Raw genomic sequence first — 20,343 nt, 5'->3', positions numbered from 1 at the left:
TGCATTTCTGGAGGACTATGCTATTTGTATTTTACTGAGACATTTACAATCTCCTTCATACCAAATGTCTCAATACAGGACAGTTACCTGTTCTGTAACTGGCGTTCTTCGAGATGTGTTACTCATGTCTATTACACAGTAGGTGTGCGTGCTCGCTACGTGCACCGGTGCCGGAAGTTTTTCCCTCACCAGTTCCCGTAGGGGAAGCGCTACTGCGACCCCTGGAGTGGCGCCACTATAGCACGCTATAAGGGGAGCCGCGTGCTCCCCCCACCCTCAGTTCCTTCTTGCCGGACGAATTCCGACAGAGGAGAAGGAGGGCGGGATGTGGAATAGACATGAGCAACACATCTCGAAGAACCCCAGTTACGGAACAGGTAACTGTCCTTTCTTCTTCGAGTGCTTACTCATGTGTATTCCACAGTAGGTGATTACAAGCTATGTCTGATGGATTCCCTGGCTGAAGCACAGCCTTACCGAAAACAGCGTCATCCCTGGCGTGGGAGACGATCGCATAGTGTGATGTGAACATGTGTACTGAGGACGAGGTAGCGGCTCTACAGATGTCCTGGATAGGGACATGGGCCACAAAGGCAGCCGACAAGGCCTGAGCCCTTGTCGAGTGAGCCCTTATGATAGGTGGTGCGGGAACCCCTGCTAGGTTGTAGCATGTGTGGATGCATGATGTAATCCACCGGGAAAGCCTCTGGGTGGAGATCGGTTGGCCCCTCATGCGCTCGGCCAAAGCAATAAAGAGTTGGGAAGACCTGCAGAACGGCTTAGTCCGATCCAGATAAAAGGCCAGAGCTCTGCACACATCGAGCGTATGGAGGCGGCGTTCCTTGCTAGAGGCATGCAGCTTAGGGCAGAGGACAGGTAGGAAGATGTCCTGGCCCATGTGAAAAGCAGAGACCACCTTAGGGAGGAATGCAGGGTGTGGGCGGAGCTGAACCTTGTCCTTGTGAAAGACTGTGTAAGGGGGGGGGGTCACAGGTCAGGGCTCTGAGCTCCAAGACCAGCCGGGCTGACGTGATGGCCACGAGGAAGGCTGTGCCCCCTAAAAATATATGGATATGGAAGTATGCGTCCTGAAGGTCCAGGGCCACATACCAGTCGCCAGGGTCCAGAGAGGGTATGATACATGCCAGAGAGACCATGTGGAACCAGCATTTTGCCATGAACCGATTGAGGCCTCGCAGATCCAGGATGGGTCTGAGCCCCCCTTTCGTCTTGGGGATCAGGAAATAACAGGAGTAAAACCCTTTTCCCCGGAATTCCTACAGAACCTTCTCCACGGCTCCCAAGCTGAGGAGCTGGCCCACTTCCTGTTGTAGCATGGGTAAATGCGACGGGTCCCCCCTGCCGTCCGGGGAAGGAGGAGGGAAGGTGGGGGCGTGACAAATTGTAGCGTATAACCCCGGGAAATGGTTTTGAGGACCCATTGGTCCGATGTTATCCGGGACCATTCCGTAAGGAATGCAGACAAGCGGTTGCTGAAAGCAAACTTTATTGGTAGGAGGGTCCTCTCGGGGGTCCCCTAGGTACCCTCCTGCAACCAGTCAAAACGGCCTCTTGCCCTGCTGCTTGCTCCTGGAGGGCCCAGGCTGCAGGGCAGAGCGAGACTACCTCTGAGGTCGCCTCTGAGTTTTGGACCTGTTGTAGGTGGGCTCGTATCTCGGCTGGGGCGCAGGGACGGAGGTTTGCGCCTTAGGCTTCTCCTTGGGCGGAACGTAGAGCCCGAGGGTCTGAAGGGTGGTACGTGAGTCCTTCATGCCATGAAGCCTCACATCTGTTTGTTCCGCGAACGGGTCCTTTCCGTCAAAGGGAAGATCCTGCATCACAGACTGTGCCTCCGCGGAAAGCCCGGACAGCAGTAGCCACGGCGCCCTGTGCATGGACACTCTGCATCCAACGTCGCCTGCAGAGTGGCCGTTGCGGCGGCAGCGCCCTCTTCCACTAGTGCCTTAAAATCCTCTCTTTCATGCTCCGGAAGGGAAGGCTCGAATTTTGGCAGCGACCCCCACAAGTTAAACTCCTATCGACTGAGGAGGGCCTAGTGGTTGGCCACCCAGAGCTGGAAGCCGGCGGACGAATAAAGCTTCCTGCCAAATGAGTCCAGTCTTTTAGAGCCTTTATTTTTGGGTGTGGGTCCTGGTTGACCTTGTCTTTCCCTGTGGTTCACGGACTCTACCACTAGGGAGCTGGGGGCCGGGTGGGTATAGAGGTATTCGTGCCCCTTTGTGGGCATGAAGTATTTGCGCTCCGCCTTCCTCGATATGGGGCAAGGGAGGCCGGTGTTTGCCAGAGGGCATTGGAGATGTTAGCCACCCGCTCATGGAGCGGGAGGGCCACTCTGCCCGGTGCCAAGGATAAGAGTGCATTGAACAGTGAGTCCAAAGGTCCCTCCATCTCTTCAGCTTGGGAGATAGAGACTGGATGCTACTCGCTTTAGCAGCTCCTGATGAGCCCTGAAATCCTCCTGCAGTATGGAGGGGGGTGGGGCTGCGATCTTGTCATGCAGTGCAGGGGAGGGGGTCGGTACCGGTGCACGACCGAGGGCCTTGCTGGGTGTGCACAGGGCCCAGGGGGGTTCACTGGCACCACTGGCTCTGCCACGGGGGCCCTTGCCATTGGCTCTGGTGTAGCACCAGGTGGTCAGGTTGGCCCTGCTGGATCATAGCACGCTGCGTGTAGGTCGAGGTTGGGGATGCCAACGACTTATCGGCATCATGCGAAAAGTACGCGCGGCAGTACCGAGAACGACGCCTGCCACGGGACCAGGACTCCAACGTCGAGGAATGGTGCCACCTCGAGCTGTTACTCTTCAAGACCCTTCGACACCTGGATCCGCGACGACGTGGAGTTGGCGATCCCCACCGGGAGTCGTGGGCACGGTGCCTCGACACTCGAGAGCTGGAGCATGACCGGCGACGGTGTCTGTGCTGGGAGTGGCTCCAGTAGCTCCGCCGAGAGTGGGAGCGTCTACGGCGTCGGCGCCTGTCACACTGATACCCTGTACGTGGCGTGGAGCGGTGCCTGGAACTCCGCTCCGACGGCACCCGACCATACAACCTGGAGGGTGACGAGAGTGGAGGCTGCATCCAGACAGGACACTGAGCGACGAGTGGGCCCGAGAGTGGTCCCCTGACTGGGATCTGTGTTGGGTTGGCATTGGCTGTCGAGAGCCCAGCGGCGGCTTGCCTCTAGAGCTGGGTCCGGGTGCTGGCGGTGCCCTGGGCACCTGCAGAGTCATATCATCTTTGGCCGCCTGCAGGGCCTCCAGTGTCGAAGGCATGCGGACTTCAGCTGGAGAGGTCTGAGTCGACCCAAACGGGCTGCTCCGCTCGACCTGAGTCCGAGCTCTAGAGCCGGGGGGGGGAGGGGAGAGAGGGGGAGGAGACAGACGGGACTGGGGCTGCCCGACACAGGTCTAGCCTCTCGACGCTTCTGAGAAGACGAAATCTTCCTCTGCTTTTTCAACGAGGAGCGGTGCCAGCAGATTGCCGTGCACCGAAGACCAAGTGCCCGGTGCCGATTCCGCTCGGCGCACTGGGGTTGGAGCCAGTGCCAACTCCATGAGAAGTCTAATGTCTCTCTTTTTTCATCCTGGGTTTGAAGGACCTGCAGATTTTACAGCAGTAGATGATGTGGGATTCGCCCAGGCAGTGGAGACAGTCGGTGTATGGGTCACTCCTAGGCATTGAACTCATGCAAAATGCGCACGATTTAAACCCTGGGGCCCGGGGCATGCCCCAGCCCGAACACTAACTAACTAAACTAGAACTTTTAACGAACTAACTGATACAGGTACTACTGACAACGAACGAGATCTGGGACGAGCTGCAGCAAAGCTGGAGTGAGCAGTTCCGATGCACCGTCACTGGCGGCAAGAAGAAGCTGAGGGTGGGGGGAGCGCGTGGCTCCCCTTATAGCGCGCTATATTGGCGCCACTCCAGGGGTCGCAGCAGCGCTCCCCCTACGGGTACTGCTGAGGGGAAAACTTCCGGCACCGGCGCACATGGCGAGCACGCACACCTACTATGGAATACACATGAGCAAGCACTCAAAGAAGAACTACAAATGAGTATGTCATACCTAGCAGAAAAAATGTGCATGGGATGTCAGAAAAGGAGAATGCAGTTTTTCATTCACTAATGACTCAAATGTTGGAGAAGGACTTTAAACTCCACATGCAGGTATTTAACATTAAGAACTAGGCTCCCTTTGCTAGGAATGAGGGAGAGAAGGGAGAATGTTTCAGAAATTCAGAGCATATAAAACTACCAGGCAACTGCTATTAGTTATTCCAATAAGGACATTTTTCCTGATCTGTAATTCTGGTTTCTGGAACATTAAAAAAAATGCATCCATTGGCTTCTTCCTGTAGGTGTCACTCCTGCAGGCAGTTAAACCAATTACCAGACAACCTCTTCCTTATTAGCTGTACTCTATGAGGCTCTACAGTTTGGAATTTTCCATAGCATTCACACTCAACTTTTTAAAAAAATAGGAGAAAACTAACATGGAATAATATTCCCACCGATAAAATGGGAATAATAATGCTTAATCACCTTTGTAAAGTGTTTTGAGATCTATGAATGAAAATTTAAGTATTATTCTCAGAGATTTGAGAACTTAATTCTGGTGTCAAAAAAGAGGTTTGGGTTTGCTGCAGATTCTCAAATGAACTGTTGCAGAAACCTGGATTTACAAGTAGAGGAAATCTGTATATCAGCTCCTATACATTCTCAAATCTGCATCAATACACCAAAGTAGCAGGTCTACTGACTCTTCAGTCATAATGGGAACACTTCTGTTGCAAGGTTCCAGCTCCCAGTATTCTTCTGGCAGAGACTGACCATCCTGAGGCAAAACTATGAAGCCTGTAATGCCTTGCAAAGGCATGCAAGGCACACTTTCAGTTTCAGCTTTAAAACAGCCATGGCTCTGACATTTTGAGCTCTGGTGGAACTGAGAAGAAAGTGTTTGATATCTGAAGTGATCAACACTAAGTTACAATTAAGCTGAACAATTCCCCCCCCCCCCCCCACCCCCCAGACACACACACACACACACACTTTGGGTAAGTCATTTTACTGGAGGCAAAATTAGCAGCCAAAGTGAACAACCCAAAAAAAACTGAGGACAACTTATGAAACTGAAAAGAAATCTCAGAAATAAGTCTTACCTTACAAGAAAAAATTCCCCAAAGAAACACTTAACTACAGGACGAGACAGAGGCCTCAGCCTTATCCTTAATAGGTTCTAGTCAAGAAATTATGTTTAAAAGGTACTAAGGGAAAGACCAAGCTCCAGATCTGCTTGTAGGAAGTCTAAAAAACATTTTTGGAGGGATAGGAGGATAACTGGAGGCAAAGGAGGAAAATCATGCCCAGGCAAGTTTCACTTTTTTGCATTCTTTTAGGGGAAATCTTTCCTAATACCAAACAAAGCCAGGCAACCAAGCTATATAGGCCTTGGGATGACAAGATATCTACCTAATAGGGCAATTTTGACCATTGTGTGTCTATGGCAATCTAACTCCAGAAGGGAGTGACTTTGAACCTTTAAGTTCCCAGCATGTGTGTCATACTTTGGTAACTGACTAGCCCCTGAGACAGAAGGTACAGGAATCCTAAATTCTGAGTGAATGTCAGATTTTTGGAGCAGGGCAGAAATATGAAAGTGAATAGTGGTGCATTAATGTTAACTTTAACATATTGGAAACACAGGCAGTAGCGGGAAATTATATATCATCTGATAGAGCAGGCTTCCACAGAAAACATTCCTTCGTATAAATCTTCTGCATAATTTAGCTACTTTCCTACTCAAATCAGAGAACAAACTGATCGTTTGGTATCTCCCCCAAGACTGCCAAATTCCTGAAACAATGAGTTCCCATTCCATGAGTGGGAATAAAGACTCTCTCAACTTGGACACGGAGGACTCTTGCTAGATAGATTACTCAGGTGGACTGAAAATACAGTTCTGCTTAGTGTAATAGAGCATCGGTGTCCACAATAGGTTTATTTTTCATCCTCCTTTCCTATGTTTACAGTGAATATGCTATTACTGAAGTACTGTCTGTTTGAATAATCACTTGGTGATCAATCATCTCATTTTGAACATAAGTTTGCCACCCAGTAGGGATGCCATTTCTTTCCTCCTGGAAGTCTAATTTCTTTAGTCAATCAACTGTTCAGTGTGGCTGTCCAGGTTTTCATGCGGACATCAGAGGCAACTAACACCCCACAACTGATGGCAATCCTCCTACCCCTGAAAGGAGGCTCAGAATTCTACAGGAAGATGACCAGGTAATGAGAGAAGCTGGAACCACTGATCTCAGTAAGAAATTAAGTGAAGCAGCAGACTCCTGGAACAGGGCCTGGCTCATGGAACAAGCTTAAATATTGAAGTCAACAGACTCAGAGCCTCCAGGATTTCCAGATTTCAGCTGAGTTAAAAGATGAGACAGAGCACGCAAGATCTGACTGGTTTGACCTTGCAGCGCTGAACAGGGCTCCCATATGAGGCAATGTTTGGACTCAGGAAACTGCTATTCTCCTTTATCAGAAAATGCAGGCAGACCAAAGTGTTAATAACTTTGGACACTATGTCTCAGGTAACCAGCTTAAAAGGCCAGATTTGAAATTACTTGAATCACAAGACTCCCTCACAGATACCACCACTACCAAAACTTTGTTTTGCCTATAACAGGCTGAAGGAAATCAAGACACTTACCTTTCTAGAAAGCTTACTGTGACATTCTATCTATTTAATCAAGTTTTGAATTCACCCTAGAGAAGCTGTATACTAGGAAGAATTGGGAATTAAGCTATGGCTCTTCAGGACAGACTCATGTTCCTTTCAAGTCTAAATAATCTCTCTTGAATTAGAAGTGGTGACATCAAGGTCACTAGGAACTGATGATTCTTTAACAGCGCTATAGCAACTGCCTTATCAAGTCAACTTGCCATCTTTAGCTGAAGGGAAGCTATAAATCTTGCCAAAAACTGTGGAGAAAACACTCTGAATCCAGCTCATTTCAAGTCTCCAAGATCCACTTTCTCCAGATTCTTTCTTTTTTTGCCTTTTGGGTTTTTGTTTGTTTGTTTCTTAGAGAAATTACTTCTTTTCTCTAATTCCTTGGATTCTTCCAAATGTCTGAGTACAGGCCTTGTACAGACGAACAAATCATCAAATGGTACTTCGATGTAATGCCTTTTTGCAAGGCAAGATCCAGACACTTTTTATGTGCCTGTCCAAACGAGGAGAAGAAAGGAGAATCACCACACAGAGCTATAGAACCAGTAACCTGAAGGGCAGGTCAGCCTTTCATCCCCACGCCCTTGCAAGAGACAGAACATTCTGAAGTCATACTGACAGAAACAGATGGAGTCTGCTCATCTTCATGAACAGGAGCCTAGGGCAATGAAGAATAAAAGCTGATCTGCTAGAGGCAGGAGACCCTTCTCTGTCTAACTCCATAGTACCAAAGGTTGAACTGTCTGACCCGAGAGAGGAGAGGAACCCAAATCCAGGAGAATCACTTACTGGACCTATGAATCCTTAGATAATTGCCCTGTTCATACCCTCTGAAGCACCTGGCATTGGCCCCTTCAGAAGACAGGATACAGCTATGCTGTTAGGTGTCAAGCAAAACACTGATTTTACAGAATTTTACATTAAGTTGTAGAAATAATATTTATTATTCAATGTTTGTATGTAACACTTATCTACGAATAAATGTTTATTTTTTTCTATCATTGTCATATAAATTTTTAACAACTGTAACTAAATTGTCTGTCTTTGGAATAACCAAATGAATTTCCAACAACTTTCAGAAAGAAAACATAAAATGAACACTGTCAGGATAATTAATATACTTTTTTTTTTTTTCTTTTTAAAAATTTTAATGATAAAAAAATAAGTTTTCAATGTTTGTGTACTTCCTTGTACTTTACTCATTTGGCCATCAGAAATAAATTGGTCAGTTTCAATTTCTAATTCTCCAGCCCGAATACATTCCTGCAAGATGTGGCTTTTAAATACTGGTATTTAAATCCAAACAAAATCTCTTTTTAACCCTATTTCATATTTTTTTAATTTTCCAAGTAGCTACAAAAAAACCTCCTCCTACCACAGACACACACACACTTTGCTATCTCATATATAATCTGTCAGAATTTTATTTGGGTTTCCAAAAGATTTCACATCTGTCACTGAGAGTAAACATGGCAAATTTCAGCTCATAGGTTCTGGACATAAATTAATAGTGTGCCCCTTTAAGTAAAGCCATAAAGGATATACACACAAAATAATTCAAGAAGGAACTTAACTTACTTTGGGCTGTTTAATTAAGTCGACCAAGTCCTTTACCTGGTGTCGTAGCAGATTTTGACATTTCCACATTTCATTCAATGCTCTGAAGTGAAAAAAAAAAAAATTAGTTGACAGAAGCTGCTACTCATTAACATGCCTGTAAACCTATAATATACCAAGTGACTTCAACTCCCATTGACTTCAATGAAACTTGAGGCGCTGAGCATTTTCCAGGGCTTACTAAACTAGACACAATTTCAAACTATAAATAAAATTGTTTCCCCTGTGGTATGACATTTAATTGTTTGTCTTTTATTTTAAAGGTTCTGCTAGTATACCTGTAGAGTTTAACTTCCGATTATTTCACCTTTAAAAAGGGGGTGCAAGTCATATGTCTCCTCTACAAAGAGTTCTTATTTGAACAAGTCTGAGTTCAGTGTCCTAAATACGTTGAAACATGGTAGGTTACAGCAGATAACACTTAAAAGTCCATTGGTTTACAGCAGTATCTTTCTACCAGCTGCCTTTTTTTATTTGCAGGAGCAGCAATTTGACAAAGAAGAGACCAGACTGGACTTCTAAGAAGAATCTTAGAAACATTATATAAAGGAACAAAATCAAACCCCTCCCCCAAAGGCAAATAACCTATATTTTTAAAAATCCTCTAATCTCAGCATCATTTTGAAAAAACAAAAACAGCCAAATTTTACACAGTCCATTGTTGATAAAAATACATTTTTTAAACTTTTAAAATATACTAAGGTATAGTTTTAAAATATGTATTGCTACAGCTTTATGAACCTCTACAGAAAAACAACAGTAGCAAAAGCAGAATGAAGATTTTTTTGTCATTTGTTATTTTTCCCAAAATAAATACTGGAAAAGCAATTCTTTCTACTCTTAAGATAGCTATTTATTTATTTCACTGCAACAGTTTTAAGGACATCTATGCCACAATATTTCAACTTAAACCATGTAACAGTTCTTACAGTAATGCTAAAGAAAACATCTTTAAACTTTTTTCTTTTTAAAATTGTTCTTGACCAAGTTAAATACATGCTACAGCAATGCACCACTATTAAAAGATCATGACAAGTGTGGAGGCCTTAGCCAACAAGGGGGGAGGGATAGCTCAGTGGTTTGAGCATTGGTCTGCTAAACCCAGGGTTGTGAGTTCAATCCTTGAGGGGGCCACTTAGGGATCTGGGGCAAAATCAGTACTTGGTCCTGCTAGTGAAGGCAGGGGACTGGACTCGATGACCTTTCAGGGTCCCTTCCAGTTCTGTGAGATAGTTATAGTTATAACAACTTACACAGCCCTTAAAAGCTTTCATTCGGAAATAATTATGTTTCTGTCCCTTAGAGTGGCAAAAATAATCTACCAAATGTAAACCAAACAGTATATATATTTTTCCTGAGTTTGCAGGCATAGAGCTCCACTGTTACTGTAATGCTCATAGCACTGTCAAACAGGAGCACAGTGAAATTAACAACACTCTTGGTCAGCTTCTGAACCCTGGAGGCAGCAGTGAAACTATCAATAATCATGTCATGCTTCTGCTTGGGAGAGCGATGAACAGCAGCAGACGCAAGCTCTGCAGTTACCAAAAACAGGTGCTACGGGGAAAGGGTTGAACAACAGACTACTTTCTTCACTCTCCCCTTTGAGCAGCCAGGAGACTGAAGGCGGGGTAGAATAATGGAGACCAAGCTGCCAAATATGATCCAGAAACAGCACCCCTACTTCCCCATTTCCAGCAGCTATAAAGGATATGGTGCTCTTGCTTCTTACCAGGGATTTGCTCCTGGGCACATCTTTCATATCTATTTATAATTAGTGGGTTTATTCATCTGGTTAGTAGGTGTGTCATAAATTTTTCAAGCCCTGAATTAATATATATATAAATAATATGACATTTTAGCACTATATGTTTATTGATAATTTATTAAAAGGATTTGTCCACTATGGCCTGAACCATCTACAGTTTTTCCAACATTTATGCAAAGCAGTGGTAATACTTTGTACTAATACAGTGCTTTACAAAGGAATATCATTTTTACAAATGAAGAAGCTCTGGCACAAAGACGTTAGATGACTTGCCTAAGATCACTTAGTTGGCGGCAGAGACTGGTCTAGAACCCAGGCCTCCTAATTCCCCATTTAGTGCTGACTCCCAAGACAGACCTATGCAGCTCCACCCAGGTTTATTAGGATCTCTATATTAAATATTCTCTATAAAGTAACCCTGTCACACCTCTTAGTGCTGCAAAGGTAAAATATATTCAAGTTCACATTTATTATAGGAAACATACTTCACAGCATTTGAGTCCAGTGTTGCATAAAGGTAATATAAACATTTCATTCGTTCATTTGTTTCCAAATTGTGAGGGACCATATATTGAGCAAAGATGCGTTCAACAAGCAATCTGAAAGAGAATATTAAGAAGGAATTTTAGCTATAAAGCAGCAAGGTGGTTCTAAATTCAAATTACTAAAACATTCATTTAAAAATTCTCAGAACAACAGAATCAGTGGTAGGTTTACACAAGAAGATGGATGCTGTTGAGAAATCTGAAAGCAAGCCACTTAATTCCCATTAATGGTCTCAAGTAGAACTTGATCACAACAGAGCTAAAAGTTATAATAACCCTACTATCAGAGTCTGACACAAAAAAGACTATGCTTACTAGACTCACGTGTATTGGAATTTGGGTATGAATTAAAGTATGTAGAGATTATTTTAGATCAGAAAACTGGAATTAGTAGACTTTTTCCAAGTGAGGGAGTTTAGAGTATGAAAGCTTTTACCTCATGGGTAAAGTCCTTTGAGGGTCATCTGACATTGCATGTGTTTGATTCTACTGTATTTATTTTTAAAGTTTATATGTCTCTACAGATTTGTTGATATGTGCAATGCATAAATCAAAAGAATAAATTAATAAAGCAAACAACTTTTTGAACACTAACATGGGCTGAGTGAGAAACAGAAAAAAAACTAGAGTAATTCTACTCCATTGAAGCAATACTTCTGAGTTTAAAAAAAAATGGAACACAACTTGGCAGTGTCCATTTAAGAACACAAGTTGACCTATAAAATAATTTATTTATTTGTTTATATATTTTTTCCTTTTATCATCATTTAACAATCAGAAAATAAATACAAGTTAGAAAGCTAGGCAACCTGTATATAACAAGTCTCTAATCTTCAAAACCTAGTAAACTGACCTACCGGTCATCAATACTGTTTTGATAATATATATGCAGCAGTTTGTCCTTGATCCATGAAATTTGTTTTGCAGCTTCTTTCCCCGCTTCTGACTGTAATGAATATTTCTTGTATATCTGGGCAAGTCCCATCATAGCTTCTTTTCTCACTCTCCACTAAAAAATAATATCGCAGTTTTAAAACTCAAAATAAACAATTTTTAAAAATTATGTTAAAAGAAAAAATCTCTTGGCAAATAAATATTTCCTTTTTCCTTAAAAAACCAAAATAGCGATTCTAACTTGTTTAAAAAAAGTGTTTACTGCATTTTATTAAATTTACTAAAAAAAAATTTATATTTATCATTATATCTGCAACTACCAACATTTTCATCACCATTCATAGCTAGCATGTGAATAAAACTAATCTGAGTAAGCAGCAAACCCTCTGGACTTTAATGGGTAATATTTCTAATATCAAAAAAATTTTTTCTTCAGGGAACTATACTGAATACCTACCATTATTTTATGGCTGCATAGGGGGAAAGCGTGTCACCAAATGAGAAAAATAAAATCAGAAAATGACAATGTGATTGGTAAAGTTTGCCCTCAGCTTGCTTGCTGTTAATGTTATTTAGAATACATGCAAACAGGTTTAAAGTTTACTGGATAATGAAATATGGTTAACTGGAATTTCAAAAATGCACAAGTTTGGAAATTAGTGAATTTGCTCAGTCTTCCAAGGTTCTAATTAAAAGTGAGCAACTTGACAGGCTGAGGATGATTGAATATTTTTCACTTTAATCCACAATAAATTTTGAATTCTGTGTTCCATATTTTTCAAAAAATATTTCAATATCTTGGAAGGATTTCATTTTTATTTACAAATACTAATATAACAAAGACAACAAATGATACAGAAAATACCATTAAAATAGTTATAAGACCTACACTGAACACAATCCACAGTACTACAATGAACGACTATGGTTTGATTTTTGTTCTCTAGGTATGAGCTGGCAGGGACAGAGCACTACGGAAACAGGACATTCAGGTCCTAGAGCAAGAGAATGCCTCATTGTTTAGCAGTGACTATTCCAGCTAAGTATAAAGGACCACCAATAATTTCTCCAAAAGGAATCCTGCCAAGTTTTCCTCAGCTGGAAGGATAATGATTACACAATGGTAACGTGATGTTTAAAATGGGATATTTCTCAGGGCTGAATGAGTGACACCCATTCTCCCATGCCCTAGGACAGGAGTGGCCAACCTGTGGCTCCGGAGCCACATGCGGCTCTTCAGAAGTTAATATGCGGCCCCCTGTATAAGCACCACTCCGGGGCCAGAGCTACAGATGCCAACTTGCCAATGTGCTAGGGGGTGCTCACTGCTCAACCCCTGGCTCTGCCACGGGCCCTGTCCCCACTCCACCCCTTCCCGCTCCCTCCCCTGAGCCTGCAGTGCCCTCACTTCTCCCTCCCCCCAGAGCCTCCTGCATGCCACAAAACAGCTGATCGGGAGGTGCAGGGACGGAGGGGAAGGTGCTGATTGGCAGGGCTGCTGGTGGGTGGGAGGTGCTGGGAGTGGGGGGAGCGGATATGGGGCTGCTGACATATTACTGTGGCTCTTTGGCAATGTACATTGCTAAATTCTGGCTCCTTCTCCGGTTCAGTTGGCCACCCGTGCCCTAAGAGGAGGAGAAGAAAGTGGACTAAAGTGAACACTATTATGCTATGATGCAATACTCCAAAGAATGCAGTTTGTCTACCTGTCTTTGACAAAGACATATACGATGGTGTTACCAGATATTTCACCAATAATCTTTCAATGACAAGTTATTTTTCTCTTCGGTTTTAACATTTTTTTACCATTAGACTTCAAAATACTTTAAAAACTGAAAATTTGAGATGAATAAACTTTAAACTATCAACAGCAAATGTTTTTGTATTTAATAGTTTTTATAATCTGTTCAAATGAAAGTTTTTAATTCGGGTGTTTTTAAAAAGGAAGGTTATTTCTTATCTAAAAACAGAACGCTAAATTTATTACAAGATATTTGAGATTAACACAATTAATCATTATTAGAACTAATCTACGTCTTACCCGTTTGTCCAGTGTTCTCTCTCTCACAAAATTAAGTAGGTGATCATTTACAAGCAAAAGATCTTTTTTAGCAGCAGTAACTATGGATACAATAACATCATGCCTAATGGCTTCTTCAGGGTCATGTGACCTTACTTTAAGGTATTCTGAAAGAAAAATACTATCATTAAAATGAAATATTTATGCAGCTTTAACTGTGTTTAATTCCCTAGAGACTACTTAAAGAAATAGGACTAAAGTCAGCCACATTTTACACTATTTCAAACATCAAGTATAAAGTCACTGAATTCTTCATAAAATTAGATGATCTGCCAGTTATTTAGCAAACTTTTGTTACTTAGAGTACAGTATATCTAACAATTATTCCACTATTAGTCTCTCAGCTCCCATCTATAATTAGAAGTTTTTTATTTTTGTTAATAGTTAATTCAGTCAGATGTAGAGATTAAGATTTTCTTTCCCAGACTACTAAACTTTTGTTTAGTAAAAGATTGAAAATAATGCGCTGACATTTTAGGTGAAAGATTTCCTCAGCTATATTTGTGTTATTTTGCTCTGCTTATCTGAAACACTTCATACTATATTCTGTGAAGATCATGGAGGCAGTGGTGATTAGGTAGTTATTAATTACTGAAAATACAAGAGTAATCTGGTCCAAAATCTTAAATTCATCTTTGCTCATATTTATCAGCTTTTCCATTTTTCATTCACTGTAAAAATCTACTTAATCAGCACATTTCAAAACTGCATTTTTCACAAATGTTGCAAAGCCACAATAGTAACCAGATACCTAATTCTGCTATTACCCTGGAAAACAAGATAAAAAATCCTGAAGAATATTAATAATAATAAAAAAACTGGTACCTGTTAAATCTTTTGCTAGATCTGGATGGTTCATAAGGCAGTGGCTAGCAAATTTCACACATTCAAGCCGGATAGGTACATGGATATCATTAAACCTGTTTTAGGAACAAACACTGTATTTAATAAATCAAGATGTATGTGTAACTCAACATTATTTTTTATTTCATTTCCATCAAAGCATTGTGCCTATTTCTATATACAAAGCACTGAAATAGTGATAGTCCAAGACTTATCTTAAACTCAGAGAGAGACTCTCTCACATTTTCACTTAAGAGTAACACCTTCCCACTTCCTGTCCTCTTGTATCATGCAACCTTGTATACATACAATTAAGTTCTATGTCTCTGATTCTATTTCTAAGGCCTGCAGATTCAGTTGATGAACTGATAACTAGGATTAGACTAGAAGGTTTTGGGACATAGGACAAAGTGTTCCAGGAACCACTATCTGCTTTTACATTTAGCTAGGCAGCATGAAGCAACCTAACTTAAGTGAACACAAAATAGATGTAGCTGCTTTCTAGCCCTTTTTTCTTTTCCAACTATGTCTATGCTTCTCATGTATGGATGCATGAATAAAATAGATGTCCTTAATTTTACATTGATAATTTGATTGGTCTTGCAAAGTCTCATTTAAAAAGGAAACTTGGAAATATTTCCTATATAAACACAGTTAATTTATTTGCCCTTTACTAATGGAAATATCTTCCCCTAATGAACACGAAAAACTCCCACAAACACAAATGACAGTTACTTATGGGTAGCAGACATTGGTTAAAAAAATAGATGGTCCACTGTCAATCATTTCCATAAACATCAAGTATTTAAATAGTAATATGAAGAATCACATGAGTTTCACTAAAAAAATTAGTTTCCTAAATTGTCAATCCCAAACAACCAATTTCTCTTTGAACTGAATAATGTAAGGCAACATTAATAGGCTTCTATATGCATCAAATGTAACCTAAAAGGAATCTGTTTAAAGACGGACCACAGACGCTCCCCAAGTTACGTAAACCGGACATACGCAAATCCAAGCTTACGGAAAAAGGTCCGTAAGCTAGAAATCGGAGAGTTGGGGTTTTTTTTTTTTTTTGGCGTAATGGTCGGAGATATGTTTCTGATTTACGCAAAATTCAAGTTAGGCAAGGTGTTCCGGTATAGAACACTTGCGTAAGTCAGGAAGCGTCTGTAGATAAAACTTAAAAAAAAAAAAACCAGTCTCGACAGAAGTGTCTGAACATTTGAAAATACAAAATCTAGTCTTGTTTGATTTTGATTGGCATTGTCCTATAGAACAATCCAACTTTAAATTACTACTTTGTAATATGATCAAATACAAATTTATTACAAGATACTATACAAAAGGAAATCTTTTGAAAAAGATCAAATGCCTTTTACAAAAGGAATTCTCTGGAAAAAAATCAAATCTTTAAATTTTCAAAATCTCTAAACTAAAATTATCTAAATTAAATAAATTTAAATTTCCAAATCTTTAAAAATATAAATTCAAGATTGTGACAACACAGCTCAAATGTCAATTAACAGCATATATGAAGAACTTTTGGTACAATAAAGATGACATTTGAATGAAATAAAGCTATACAATAAAAAGATTCAGCACATAATTTAGAAAATAGAAATATAGAATTACACTATATTTTAATGAAAATGGATTTATACAAGGATTTATTACAAAATGTAAATTTACTGGTTACTTATTTTTTCAAATGTTTAAAAGATTCAATAAAACAAATATTGAGTCTTCAAATTTGTAACCTTCTTAAAACAGCCACTGTGATTAGTTGATGACAGAGAAATAACACATCTTCATTACTATTTTACTTTACAATGAAGTATTTTTTGCTAGGCCCAATTAGCATCTAGTATTTTTTTAAAATATAGTATGAAAATATGTTTGATAAACAAAAACAATTTCAGGCAAAAACACTTCTACATTTAAATTTTCTAAAATTTTTATCGGTAGAAAATTTTCCTGAATACTGATATTTTATTTTAATATGATGTAATATTATTTGCAGTATAAAGTATTGCCCACTTGCATTAATTTACAGGGATTGGCAATGACCCAACATCAGGTACGCTTTCACTACAGTCTTTATACCAATATTTTTAAACACAGCAATTATTATTCAGTAAGATACAATGTAGTATAAGCATACAGTATATAAAGTCTCAGGATCTTTTAAATATAGTCTGATACTATCAATGCCATCTGATGTTATTTTAAAAGTTATAAACTCATTCATAGTTTTATATATAATAAATAAATATATAATATTTACAATATTAAAATTATATAAGTAAAGGAACAGGCTGGTTTATAATTATTAGCTCTATAGAATCACAGATGTAATATCTTTAATATTATCTGTGTCATATTTCAGAGCAAGCAGTAGAATAGAATTCTTACTTATCCATAGATTATACTTATTTTAAATAAAGGAAATTTGTAAAATGTTGAATTATACTTCATTGTTTATCCCTGTGGGAAGGGAACTAAAACAGTGTATACCTCCCCAAGTAGCACTGCCAAAGTGGTTTGTTTTGAGATGCCAACTCTGAATCCTTTGCCCCAAACATTTTTGCTAGTAGTTTTACAACCTGCAGGCGTTCTTCATTGTCATTGCTCTGGAAAATGAACACATTTTTCAAAAATAAAAACTGTATAAATGACTTTTACATATTTATCTTACATTACATACATTTATCTTCAGACAAATTAAAATGCAGATTAAAATATACAGTTCTGGTATAAAGCAATCTGTGTTTCAGAGACATAAAAGACTATTAATCATGGAGATGAAGAAATTAGTATTGAAATTAAGGAAGTTCAAATAAAGATGCAATGTAGAGTGCCCCAATAATACAAACCTGTTGAAAGAATACCAGGCTTATGTACATTATTTCAACCCTCATTAACAGTTTGCTAATATTTTTTATCTGTATTTGTTAAAAACAGTTAAGCATACTTATACAACCAAACTTAGGCAGATAATGAATGAGATAAAATGCAACATTAAAACACAATTTAGAATACTGTCTGCAACTATAATATAAAAATGTTCTGCATATCTCCTACTGTTGATATAATGAGAACCTTAGCAAGGAGTAAGGTTCACTGCCCCTAAGATTTTATGGAGTCACTGAAAGCTCTTCAGCATAATTTTCAAAAGAAACTAGTGATATAATGCCTCAAATTTTTGGGTGCCCAACTTGAGACATCTTGAGGCCTCATGTTCAGAAAATGATGAGCAACAAACTTTAAAAAAAAAATCAGGCCACTTTAAAATGATATCTCAAAACTTGGGTCCCCCAAATTGAGGCACCCAAACACACTGGTTACTTTTGAAAATTTAGGCTTTCATAATTCAACACTTCCCAAAACTACACCACTTCCTAAAACTATGCTTTTAGTTGGAAATTAAATGTGCTCCTACACAGTTCAAAATTATATTCTCGCTAAATATTCTAGTACTAATTTTCATTTCCACCTGCTTGAAGTACAGAACATATCCTTTAAGTTGAAAATATACTGTAGAGATGTTGTCACATTTGTTAGCTTTCCATACGCTTGTAATTCACCACACAATGACATGCATATTTTTGCATAAAATAAGAAAACATGAAAAAGTTCTCCCATGGCTACACTCGCAGTTTAATGCTGCTTCTTTGCCCCTCCACAGTCATTAGCTGGGCACTCCTGGCTCCTCCCACTCTCCAGTCTCCTTCCTGCTGGTATAATACAAGGGAACTGTTGAGGCAAGAAGGTACTGTTCCACTATCACAGACATCCCTACCATATCGGTCCAACCGTTTGCCTCCTTTGGAGTTAGCTTCTATCATCAAGAAATGAGGGCAAGGTGGTCTTCGTTAACATTGCCTAATCTGACTTGGTGCCTTGCTGTGGCTGGTTCAATACATTCTATATACCAATGGTTACTGTGTGGGGAAAGCACAGAAAGCTGGGCTTGCCCCAACTTGAATGGTGTCTCCTACTTCCAGCAATACCATTTTAAAGGAGTTCTGGCCACTATCAAATGTTCCAATCTGTTGGTAGGCACTACTACACTCTCCAGCAGTGGCCACTAATGTCACCCCCAGCTACTCAGGAACAGGTTGAAAATGTTCGCTGTACATTTATTTTCACAGAATTTTCAAAATCTGAAAATATTTCACATATTTACAGTGAACATGCTCAGTTCTGCAATGTAACCATAGTTTAAGAAATAGCCACATCCAAAATATGTTGCTCATATAAATACTGGGCATTTCACGTGAGAATGGAGACAACCCTTAGCTTGAATACTGTATTTATCTGGTAACAGAACAATTAAATATATTTTACTTCTAAAATTAACCAATAAATTCCCTGGTTATGATTCTGCTTTAGTATTAGCAAGAACTGGCAACAACAGTATGATTTTATTCTGTTACAACTGTGTATTTATCTGTCCATTTTTTCAGATGAGTGTTCCAGTTCCAAATTTGTCATTCTATTATGTGGTAATAAGGCAGATGGTGGCAATATTTTCAAGAAAACTATTTTTCAGTTTCTGCTCTTTTAATCAGTTTATAGGATTATTTGTCTGTCATTGGCTTCAACAAGTGCCAGGACTACAGCATCTTTTCCAAACTCATGCCAAGAATTTGTCTACTTGTGCGATTTCCTGCCTAACCACCTGGACAAAACAAACAAAAATCCAAAGGTCTGCACAGACTAGTACTATGTGCTACTTAAAATTTATCTATTCTTATGTGTATATCTACTTTCCTTACAGGGAGAAAAGTCATGCATACCACCATACACTGAAACATCATTCCTGATTATGCCATATAAATTTCAGAATCTGACTGACACTGGCAAGCCAGATGCCAGTTCTTACCAGGACTGGAGGCATTAGCTAAGAACTAACAAATTCGTATCCGGAGACCAGACCAGCTCAGCTGTACGTTAGGGCACGTCTTCACTACCCGCCAGATCGGCGGGTAGCAATCGGTCTATCGGGGATCGACTTATCGCGTCTAGCGAAGACGCGATAAAAATCGATCCCTGATCGCTCTGCCGTCGACTCCAGAAATCCACCATGGAAAGAGGCGGCAGCGGAGTCGACGGTGGCGCGGCAGCGGTCGACTTGCCGCCGTCCTCACAGCCAAGTAAGTCGACCTAAAATACGCCACTTCAGCTAGGCTATTCACGTAGCTGAAGTTGCGTATCTTAGGTCGACCCCCCGCCGTAGTGTAGACCTAGCCTCAGTTTTACTCAAAACAGGTATTAGTCTTATAAGAATGTATTTAGTGCTTAGACTATATGAAATGCCTGTAAGTTGCTACATGCTTTAGTCCCACGTTTAATGTCAGTATTCCATGCTATAAGAAAATATGTAAGTTTTGCTTTATAACTTTGAAAATGTTTGCTATTAACTTGTAAACTGAGGTACAGGAATCCCCCCCCCCCCCCCGCCCCATCCAGAAAGGCTATCAAAATCAAATGGGCCATCAAGGAACATCACAATACAAAGAATTGATTAATGGCCCTATTGCACCTTGGAAATGCTACATGCAAGGAAGCTCCTCCCATGGGCTTGGAAGCTAAGTGAAGGAAATAAAACAAAGGCTATGGTTACAGTTGAGAACTTACAGTGGAACAGCTGTAACCAATACAGCTATGCCACTGTAAGCTCTCTAGTGTAGCTCCTCTAAGGCTATGTCTACACTATCACTTTTGTCAGTGTAAAAAACAGTTACTCACCTTCTCGTAACTGTTGTTCTTCAAGATGTGTTGTTCATGTCCATTCCAATCAGGTGTGTGTGCGTGCGCACGTGCAC

The 20,343-nt window shown here is 40.4% G+C and overlaps 1 protein-coding gene across 2 annotated transcripts in view; it reads right to left on the bottom strand.

Annotated features, from left to right (window-relative positions):
- LOC113406820 (sister chromatid cohesion protein PDS5 homolog B) overlaps positions 1 to 20,343 on the bottom strand; it is a 216,416-nt gene that overhangs the window by 99,287 nt on the left and 96,786 nt on the right. For both annotated transcript variants that reach the window (XM_026653572.1, XM_026653573.1), the window contains exons 8-13: positions 17,030 to 17,145; positions 14,495 to 14,589; positions 13,631 to 13,776; positions 11,553 to 11,704; positions 10,636 to 10,749; positions 8,344 to 8,425 (exon numbers count right to left, since the gene is read on the bottom strand). In XM_026653572.1, coding sequence (XP_026509357.1) covers positions 8,344 to 8,425; positions 10,636 to 10,749; positions 11,553 to 11,704; positions 13,631 to 13,776; positions 14,495 to 14,589; positions 17,030 to 17,145 — 705 coding nt within the window. The remainder of the gene's footprint in view (positions 1 to 8,343; positions 8,426 to 10,635; positions 10,750 to 11,552; positions 11,705 to 13,630; positions 13,777 to 14,494; positions 14,590 to 17,029; positions 17,146 to 20,343) is intronic.

This window comes from Terrapene carolina, unplaced genomic scaffold, assembly GCF_002925995.2.
Source record: "Terrapene carolina triunguis isolate 2854851 unplaced genomic scaffold, T_m_triunguis-2.0 Scaffold141, whole genome shotgun sequence".
Classification (NCBI taxonomy): Eukaryota; Metazoa; Chordata; order Testudines; family Emydidae; genus Terrapene; species Terrapene triunguis.
Note: the sequence above shows the minus strand (reverse complement) of the source record. Positions and strands in the feature narration are given on the sequence as shown.